The 10,789-nt window shown below is 40.9% G+C and overlaps 1 protein-coding gene across 2 annotated transcripts; it reads right to left on the reverse strand.

Annotated features, from left to right (window-relative positions):
- Positions 1-2,517: 2,517 nt before the first annotated feature.
- Positions 2,518-10,583, reverse strand: LOC130200151 (tyrosine-protein phosphatase non-receptor type 1-like). Of its 2 annotated transcripts, XM_056424175.1 has the most exons (9): positions 10,352-10,582; positions 9,386-9,476; positions 7,613-7,713; positions 6,781-6,879; positions 6,545-6,682; positions 6,212-6,421; positions 5,853-6,014; positions 5,580-5,740; positions 2,518-4,619 (listed from the first exon to the last, which is right to left on the reverse strand). In XM_056424175.1, exons 1-9 carry the CDS (start codon positions 10,406-10,408, stop codon positions 4,331-4,333), a joined length of 1,308 nt encoding a protein of 435 aa, XP_056280150.1. In that variant the 5' UTR covers positions 10,409-10,582; the 3' UTR covers positions 2,518-4,330. The 2 variants fall into 2 exon arrangements, with proteins under 2 accessions (XP_056280150.1, XP_056280151.1); XM_056424176.1 differs by lacking the exon at positions 7,613-7,713 and having other exon boundaries at positions 10,348-10,583.
- Between the last annotated feature and the right edge of the window lie 206 nt (positions 10,584-10,789).

The raw sequence follows: 10,789 nt of genomic DNA on the forward strand, positions 1-10,789 counted from the left end.
ACTGACCATTATTTTTTTGATACGTTACACTCTTGTTGACCTCAATGTATTCTCAAGGCTTAGCAGAGCAGTTTGGACATCGACTTTAACATTCTTTGGATGTTTTCACCACAAAGTGTGACAATAAATCTAATAGTTGAGTATTACTATGTTCTGCAGTCGTATTTTTCATGGAAAATCCTCTCCGCGCAGTTTGAAGCCAACATAATCTGAATAATGAGAGCAATATGTGTGGCATGCAACATCACAATTCCCTGAAAGACAAAAGGCAGTTTATGTTCTGCCATATAACTGGTGACTCCCATTTACTATTCATGAAAATACTGAGGCAATTAAAAGTAATTGATGAGCAAACCCATGTTCAATACAGAAAACTAGAAACAGTGGGCTGCAATAAAAGCTGAGGTTCCATATTAAGTCAGGAACCGCCTAGTTTTACAATCCAACATCGACACCTGGTGGTAGTTTTAATACATTTCACTCAGACTCGAGGCAAGTAACTATCTGTACTCAAAGCTGGAAGATGTACTCAGATTTTCTCCATAAAAATAGCAACACCACAGTGTACAAATACTGTTACAAGTAAGTGCCCTGCATTCAAAATCGTAATTATAAACATCAAGTTAAAAAAAAATATATATACAGTATATAATATCATAGGATTTAGTTAGTGATACATTAATGAGGACTTAAATATTGTAGCTGGTTAGGATGGAGAGAATTTCATATATATTGCTGGTTAGTGTAATATATAACAACACATTATAATTATATATTTTTTGTTGATTGATTAGTTTTGTCATTATCTAAATCTGCTAAGTAACTATTAACAACTGTCAAACAAACAGTACTTAAAAAAGTGTCTATGTACAGTACTTAACCCTCCTGTTATGTTGCGGGTCAAATTGACCCGTTTCAAAGTTTGAAAATCTAGGAAAAATACTTCTAAGTACTTTTTCTGTATAAAACTTCTTCTGCTTACCTTATTTAGTGTAATCAACGTATAAAAAAAATACTAAAAAAATATCATGTATTTGCAACCCCCCCCTGCAGGTTTATATAACAGAGATGATGTTCCCGGGTCAATTTGACCCGGCTGTGAAAGTGAAGGCTAAAAGTCACCAAAAGAGTCACGTTTAGACTATTTCTTTCTTTGTAAATGTAGGGCAGTCTTTCTTACTCCCTCCCACCAAGTTTCAACACACAAACTCACACCAACACACACACCAACACACACACTAACACACGCGCGCACAGACACCAACACACACACACACACTTTACAGACCATGTTTATCATCTCCTAACTTTCCCCCTAAATACACCTTTATTGGACATGGGACACTAATGTGAGGGTTTCTTTCATGTCTCAACTAATAAATATGTAGTATAGTACTTCTAATATACTTTCTGTCTGACTGGGAGAGACACACACCCTGTCTCATCCCAATCTCAGACCCACACACATTCTCTTTCTAACGACCGCACCTGTGCGAGAAATACAGAAACTATTTTGACGGGAACCTTTATTTTTCCCTGCGTGAAAACTCCACTCACACGTATCAGGGGAGGGGCCAAACATACAAAATGGTTGCTGAGAAGTCCTACAACATTACACTCTGCAGATACATACGACTGCACCAAGAGGATGACTGTGTGCTGGCCTTTGGTCATCTTTTATCATATAATTTATGCATCTTAACACTAAAAATAAACATAACTAACGTTTACTTTCAATACAAATCCTTTATGACTCATTTGGCTTGATTTTTAGTGGGCGGGTCATTATGACCCTGAACAGCACAGGTGTCTCATCTCTATTTATCTACATCACCCCATGAAAAAAAAACTTACAAAATGCAAATAAAATTTAGGAGAAAATACATGTTATGGTAGACTAATGCAATTTAGATTTAGATTTTTTCAATGTACCTAAAAAATAGTTTGAACATGTATTTTCATTAAAAACGAGTGAGTGCTCCTGATTGAACTCTGATCTATGGAGGGGCAAATAACTCAATTCCACTAAAAACTGATTTAATTGTTAGTAATGTTGTTGGTGATGAGGTACAAACTATAGTTTTTAGAATGTTTTGGTTTCTGATCACTTTTGGATGATTCAACATTAACCGGGTCAAATTGACCCGGGAACATCACGGCTGTATGTAAGAAACGAACATAACAGGAGGGTTAAGTAAATGTACTGACATCATTGTCCTTATATTATTAAATATGTTTTCTTCAATATAATAAAGGAAACGTAAAGTGCACGATAAAGAGTACAACACGTTTACACTCCGACTAGAAGATATTCCGACATCTTCGGAGATATTTTGGCACCCTTTGAAGTAATGTCGGCTTTATTGATTATTAATAAATAATGTACTAATGTTTTACACAGTTATAAACCATCACACAGTCATGTGACATTCCCAATTAGCTTAGTCTTGAAATGAGACATTTGTATGTGTTTATAGATATGTTGAAGAAACCTGCACAAATCAACAGAACACTTAGTTGTTTTTTGTTTTTGTTTATTTAAAAAGTAAAACAACAAATGTAAATAAAAAAATACATGTTTTTGAGCTCAGCATAAGTAGAAAAAACAGGAAAACCTGGTGCGATGGCTGCACGGGTGCCGAGATTGAATCCCTTGCTAAAGCAGAACAAAAAAAATAATAACTCAGAACATTGAAACATGATTTGAAAAATATATATATATATATCTAGTAAGGGTGTGTCCTTGTTGAGGACGTTTATACATTCTAAAGAAAAGTACAGCTGTCAGACTGACAGACAACTGCACTTTGTTGAGTCACAAAGGTAAACTGAATGCTAGCAGTTTAGCTAATCTCTTTTTAGGACAAACCTGTTGACTCACAAATGCAGCATGCTTAAAAATAAAAAAAAGTTAATCATACAAAACAATATTGCCAGCTCAGGGCCACGCCATGATACAACAGTTCATTGCTACAGTGTATTGTTTTCATCCCTGTGCTGGTGTTTGATTTTTGGTTTGTTCAAAAGACCCTGGTTCCCCATTCAACCTCAAGAGCTTGACAAAGTAAAGGGGTGACACATTAGTCAGTATTATTTATTGCTGGCGAAAAGAGTCGGGTGTGAGCTACTTTGTGTCACAATAAGCTGGCATTCTTGTGTGTAATTTAACACACGTAGAGATACAACGGTGTCATTGGGGTTTTGTTACATTCTCCTGGCATGAAAAGCCTCCACACAATTCAAACCACCGTGACTGAAAAACACTGACCGGCAAAAGCCAGGTGTTATTACCTCGCCACCGCTGGCCCTTTGGGAATGCCACGCAAATGGAGAAAGAGACAAACCACCCTGTGCCTGCACCGTTTTGTTTGTTTGAAATACTCTCCTGTGTCCCTGTTGAGCCACCAGGGAGAAAGAGACGCAGCGGGAATCCACTAGCAGAAGGCAACTCAGTCTACATCTCACATCTGACGTACTGAAAAATGTTATATTAATATTTCTCACCGAGGAGATTTAACTCGAGCATCAGTAGAAAGCTCCACTAACGACCACTCGCGCACATGTCCATACACAAACACACACACACTCAGCATGCTGCCTCCTGCAGACCTACACAGGCCACCAGTGAGGACGGATAATTCAACGCCCGCCCCAGCATGCATCTCTTATCTAGTGGCACAGGCTTGCTTCCCTCTTCCTGTCACATCCTTCACCTTACTGTCGGGTTAAATATTGAACCACAACAAACGAACTAAAAGGTTTCTGGTCAAAAAATCTGGCTCTATGACTTCTGATCATTTCTGGAGACAATATAAAGAAAAAGGTGGAAATTAAATGTGAAATCCTAACGGACGCCTTAGTACAGGTTAAAATGGAAGAACACATACAAGTGTCATTTGGTAAATAAGAGAGGAGACCCGAGTAAAATGGGCTGGCAGGCCATTCATCCTGGTTCACAGAACTGGGGAGTGAAAATAAAAACCTTTTTTTCCTCAACAGACATTGCCTGTCGAGTCTGTGTTTAAGTCGGCGCGCGTATTTTGGGACGGGACACCTGAAAAAACTAAAAGGCCCTGAGCATTCATGACGACATATGGAAAGAACGTTTGGGTGGGTGATGAGGATTGGCGGCCCGTTATTCCCAACAAGCCGACCCCTTCGCACTGCATTTGTAAAATAAACGAGTGAACCTGAATCTGCTGAAGTCCAAATAATCCCATCACTCGTAGAGTAAACCCAAAGTCGAAGCGGGCTGGCTGGCCAGCCTCGTCCACTTTGCAACATCAGTGGAGAGACAGAGAGCAACAAAAAGGAGGAGGAGGGACAGACATCAGTGGAAACAGGCTCGATAACAGACATACGCACTGAGGACCAGTGCCGTGCACAGGCACACGTTGGTTAGTAGAGGGGACCAGGTCCCCGGCACAGGGGAGCTTTCCTTGGGCGGCTCCGCTGCCTCGGGCAACTCCAGCTCCTCCGTCTCCTGCTGCTGGGATTTCATTGGAGCGTTGGAGTCGTGATCTGCGGTTCCGATGTGGCCACGGAGCTGATCAGCGCCACCAGGAGGAGGCTGGGGGGCAGCAATGTTCCTCTTTCGCAGCTCCGGCTCTTGTGAGGACCTGAGGAGAGGAGAGCCGAGTCAAGCTTTAATGCACCCAAGCAGTTTGGTTTTATATTTGGTGGTTATATATGGAGATTACGGTTTTCCTTGACAAACAGTCCTGGAGCCCGTTGCACCAGCTCCTTCAGAGTTCAAACATAGCCTAGTTATAACCTGTTTACTAAATAAAAATTGGTTTCAACAGACAAACTAGTAGAGATTAGTTGTTACTAAACAAGCACTCGCCTGCTAATAAGGTAAAATAAAAATATGGCCGACACATCAGACCCAACACTTGCTCAGATGTTGCTTAATAAGGATGTAATGGGGATTATTCTCATTTACATTCCACGATATTAATACAACATACATTTGATTTTTTAAAACTGTTTACATTTTGATTGGACGGCACGACAGATGTTTCCTAGCAACTGCTTTACACGTAACTAAAATCTTTACGATTAGACGTTAATGTCTAAATGGTCACTAGTTAGGTCACTAGTTAGAAACTCAATTAGTAGTTGATGGGTGCCCTCCGAAACCCGACAAGTTCAACTGGTCAGCTTTACTGGTGGAGAGCTCTGTGTGCCACTTCACAAAATATGTGTCAAAACTGATTTGTTGACAAAATAGACCAACCAACACATTTTTGAACCTCAGTGGCTGAATCCAAACAAACAGATCTCGTGTTTCTGCAAACACCTAAAAGCTGTGATGAAATTGAAGTTTGGCACAGCGTTCCTACCACCTGGTGCCGTCTGCTTATCAGCTACTAGAAATTTATAGTCATACCTGCTGCCTCAGATGCCTCCTGGGCTCAAATCTAAGAGTGTTGCACCACGCTCGACGCTGTGTAATGCCGGCATGACGATCTTATAAATAACTGTTGCAACCCAATCCTGCCGTCTTTCAAAGTTGACACTAACGATGAGAGACAAACTAACAACAAACATGGTAATAACATTATTTGGATGATTACCCCAGACTGCGGATCTCCATCTGTTGGAGGATCTCATCGTTTTCGGGAAAGAAGGACGGCTCAACTTTGCCGTTGTGAGGGTCTCTGGGTGGAGGAAGCGGCGGCGGAGGGGTGAACTCTGGAGGATCATCTTCCTCGTTTGACAGCTCTTTCAAGGACTCCTTGAGAAAAGGACAACATTTATTTGCAAAAAAACTAAAACAACATGTACTTAACATCCTACCCAATTGAAGAAGATAAACTGATTGAAGTTGGAGCAGACGGGAGACTTGCCTGCAGAGACATATCTCCCTTGATGTACTTGGCACCTTCGATGACAGCGAGGTAGGAGAATCGAAGTTGATCTGCGGTCTGAATCAAGCCCATGCGATAGCGTCGCATCTCCAGCAGCACGTCACGAATACGAACTGAAGACGGGTCCTTACGGCTGGCCATCTGCACAATACAGCAAACACACTGAGTACACAAGAGTCTCGGGTTTTACGTCAGTTTAGCTCATAACTCTAATTGGGGAGTTGTTCAGCACTGGAGTCAGACACTCTTCATTCATGGTTTCTTGTAACAATGACTAAGGAATGTTGTGTTGTTCTATTTTTGCAGACAGAAAGATATGACATGATTTCTGTACAGACCAATAACAGGCACGTGTCCACCAGACAAAAGGTCCCAGAGCGCCCGATGCCAGCGCTGCAGTGCACCACCACTGGTCCCTGGTCGGAATTCAGACAGCCCGACTTCTGCACCTTGAACAGGAAGTTGAGGAAGGAGGCAGGAGACTCTGGTACCCCGAAGTCAGGCCAGGTGGTGTAGTGAAAATGTAAAACCTCCCGAGTCTCATCAGTCTGTAAAGGATGATAAGACATAGAAGAGAATAAGATGGAGGCAGAGAGCATAAAAAAGGGTCAAACCATGTCTACTTTTACACACACAAAAAAAAAATGGGAAGAGAAGAAGAAAAAACATACCAACAGATTTTCCAGCTCCAGCTGACGGACTGTGTAGGAAGACTTGATGTCTTCTGAAATAAGGGTGACCTTATAATTGGCATCTTCAAAGATAGCAGCTCTCTCCTCTCTCTGTGGCCAATATTGGGCACATTTGACCTAAAACAAAAACAATGCATCACCGAAAGAGAAAAGCAACGGGGTTATGAGGGCAAACAACCCGAGTGGACAACGTGAGGAAAGAAGCCGCTGCTCACAGATCCTTTCTCGATGACTCGGTTCAGCATCACGACGCCGTGGGTCCTCTGCTCCCACACCATCTCCCAGAAGTTGCCACATGTATTTGGAAGGGGTCCCTAAACAAAGAACGACTGTTGTGTCAGAAGAGTGGATTTGATTCTCAGTAAAACTACAAACCAACCAGTGCATCTCTTTAAAGATCGCTGAGGATACTATTCTTAAAATTGTTATGATTATATATAATTTATGTATAAATATGAAAGTATGTCAGAAATTGTAATTCCTCCTGTAAAGATCATTTTAATATGTTCTAACTTTATTACGCCCGTTTCTTACGACACTGTCACTCATTATCTTTTTTATCCACCAGCCTCCACGTGTGCGTTCCCACGGGAGGATTTGGTCTTTGACAAATGTATTAATAATTATCCTATGTTGTAAACCATTTGTTGAATGTTTTCAATCAGTTGCCAGTTTATTAAGTACAGCTGCAAGACGTCTCACCTTCATGAAGGTTATGATGTTCTGTTTTTGTTGAAACCGTTTCAGGATGTAGTTTGTGCTGCTGTTGACTTCTAGCGCGTCATACTGACAGGTGTTTCTATTATTTTGTCCACCTCATATATATCAGTGAAGGCAGGCTAAATCCCTCTCTTCATAATAAAGTATTCCCTTGTATGTTTCAAAGCACAGGTAGTACTACCAACTTCTTCCTTCCACATGACCCAATACTTGCATCATGGTCGTTCACAAGTATAATTAAATATCGTCCAATATCACCGAACCGGTATGATTTCTGAATAAGGGTGGATCATCGCTGTATAGAGGACTGTCCTGAATCTTGCTTACCTGAGTGAGGATATATTTCCTCTGTGCCTCTTCTACTGTTATGAGGCTGGCATTAATGTAGTCATTGGTTCCAAGCTGCAGGCATATTCTGCTGTGGTCAACTTGGGAGAAGATGAAAAGAAGAAACATGAAAATAAGCCTGGATGTTTTTAAACTGTCACAATCCTCAGGGGACGACAGATCAGACCGACTAAGCTGCTGGGAACGTATGAGGAGTCGGCCTTTAAACAAAACGCAGGTGTTGGATGTTTATTACCGAGGAATCAATGGATTGGAAGCCCGGTGGTGTATAATAACGGTCAAGTAACTTCTAAATTCAAGTCGATTTATTCCTCTGGTCACAGGCAAAGTACCGGCAGTGTAATGGCAAGAGCAGGTGAGAAGTTCTATTCAACTCGCAGGTTGAAGTGGAAATCTGACTCAACGGAGAAAAACAGTCTTTTTCTCCACAAGGATAACGTCACCTGACTCCATTCAGAATCCGCAATCTAATTGGACCTAACTGGCATGAGGGAGGGCAACCGCATCCTCCCTCATCCTACAACGTTTCCGTCTGATCTTCAAAGATGATATCAAATTCGACCAATGGTGTGTGTGTGTGTGTGTGTGTGTGTTGTATTTCTCGGCTGAAATGCAGGTTACAAACTTATCTCTGCCCCCCCCTAGATAAATCAGCCGTCTGACCTGAAAGTGAACTCAGTTCTGTTTTTATAATCATGAGTTTCCAGCAGACCAAGGTTGATGAGAGCTTAATTATAAGAATAAAGGATATAAGAACAGATAAATATAGAATATATAAAACCGTTAAAAAGATAACAGCGTGAAAAAGTTTCAGGCTACATATTGTCACATCTTTACACACTTGATGGCACATTTACAGGAGGTATTTGCATTAATTATGCAGTGTGAAGAAGACGAAACAACACAGTTCAGCTGTTGAGTTGTGAAATTCTTTTTTAAAAAACTTTTTGGTGAATAATAATTCATCTCAAACACTGGACTGGATGGTTCAAAGCACTGGGTCTGTGGGCCTCGCTGAGCATAACAGATATATAATAACAATTAAATGTACTTCAATAATGTGCTTCTTATGTTTACAAAGTGCTGGAAAGAATAACATGTAGGATTACAGAGGAGAAAATAAGTAGTATTTCTTTTAAATCGTGCTTAAAATGTGAATATAATCTAGTGAGATATGTACCGATGATCCACTCTAAACTTATTTTATAGTGTTTTAAACTTGTCCGTCTGTATTGTTGGTTCATGATTATTGGGACAAATTGATGCGATTCATATCCTCTTATATTTGCAACTTCACGTTGTACTTATGTGTTTTGTTATTTGTCAGTGTCTAAATGTGCATTACCACGGTACCTTCACACCGATGTTGTTAAATGTCAATGAAGATTATATAAAAGCCCACCGATACAAATTGGTTTTAAGTAAAGATGATTATTAACCTTATTAAATTCACAGTGAAGAGGCCAAAAGTTATGAACTGGAAGTGACATCCTTTATGATGTCGATGCAGTGACGCAACCCTCTGCATCTTGTGTAATCCTGACATTGTGTTATTCAAATGACTGAGGTCAACCAGCAGCAAGCTGTTTGTATCACAGTCATCTGTGGACGACTCGGCTGCTGTGACTTCAAACAATAAGTCACCAGTCGCTGATGTTTGGACATGAAATAGCAGATTACATAGTGGCCATAAATTTCAAGGAAATTTCAAAACTGCTCTGTTGCAATCAGTCAGATAGAAGAGCTACTTACATGGGCTAACATCTCTGTAACGATTCCGATTCTTGTTTTCAGGCAATTTGGCAACTGTGCACGGGAGTTCACATGACTGCTGGCGAATCTCCTGTGGCAAAATAAAAATAGAATAACATAACATATCATTGACAATAAAAGGTCTGATGTAACATGGTGCAGGCTGTGTCTCCGTGGCTGATAGATGCTTTAAAGCTGAATACTGCTCAGGATCTTGAGTTGGGTTGTTCCTTCCTTTTTTGAAAACAATTGTATGAATTCTTAAAAAATAAAAAATAAAGCTTCAACTCCCTAAAAGGGTCATTCTCATGTGTGTGGGTGCTGGGTTTAGTGCACCCACATGGCTAAATCAACTTTGAAAATATTATCATAACACTGGATATTTTGTGCAAGAAACTGTGGGAAAAAACCTAAAGACAGAATCTAAGGCGGTGATGGAATGTACTCAAGTACTTCAGTACAGTATCGAGTATTCAACAGTAGTTACAATTAGCTGCAACAGTGGTGGTGCTTACACATTAATTCATCAATAATCATAATCCGGTTGTATATTTTTCTACTGGATGAGTACTTTAATATTACACTTAATATATTATGATGCTAATACTTTCGTAATTTTACTTTTTTTGAAGGCAGGACGTTTAACTTGCAACCCAATGTTTTATAACTGTGGAATCGCTGTTTTTACTTAAGAAAAATAACTGAATACTGTACAACATGTATTAAATGTACAATAACATAACAGTTTGTTTAGGGGGGGGGGGGTCTGGCGACCCAGGCAGACACATCCATCATCGGATTGATCCGAGCAGGCGGAACACGGACTAAACTAGCGGTTTAAAACAAACATTAAACGGGAGCTGCGCCGCTGCAAACTCGTGTGTACTGGCTATAATTTGGCCTAAAAGCGGCCGCTTCACCCGCAGACCATTTCCACCTTGATCTTGCCGGAGAGGTCTTACCTACCTGGTAGATGGCGTTCCAACTCCCGTTTTCGTCGATTTCCCGAAACTCGGCTTCCATTGCTGACAGTCCAGCTGCCACTCCTTCTTCTTCTTCTTCCCCAGAAATGGCCAACCGCAGCTCCCCGCCGATTGAACAAAGTGTACCCTTAACACTGTCCCGCAATAGCTGCCGATTGTTCCGTCAATATCCTGTAATTCTCCGTACGACGGCGTAGATTACCGAGCTACCTCTGTCGGCCTGGTGGTAGCGGAAACACGCCGCTGGCTCCTCCTCCACCGTGGAGCCGCCGGCCTCCAGGAGCCTGCGTGCGTGCGTGCGTGTATGTTTTAAAAGGTTATAATCCGCGCCGGGTTTTCCGGCTGTATATCTGGATTTGACTGTCGTCATGAAACTAGAATTATGTAACTTTATTTCTAGGAAATAGTCACTTTACCAAGT

The sequence above is a fragment of the Pseudoliparis swirei genome, chromosome 9 (assembly GCF_029220125.1).
Source record: "Pseudoliparis swirei isolate HS2019 ecotype Mariana Trench chromosome 9, NWPU_hadal_v1, whole genome shotgun sequence".
Taxonomy (NCBI): domain Eukaryota; kingdom Metazoa; phylum Chordata; class Actinopteri; order Perciformes; family Liparidae; genus Pseudoliparis; species Pseudoliparis swirei.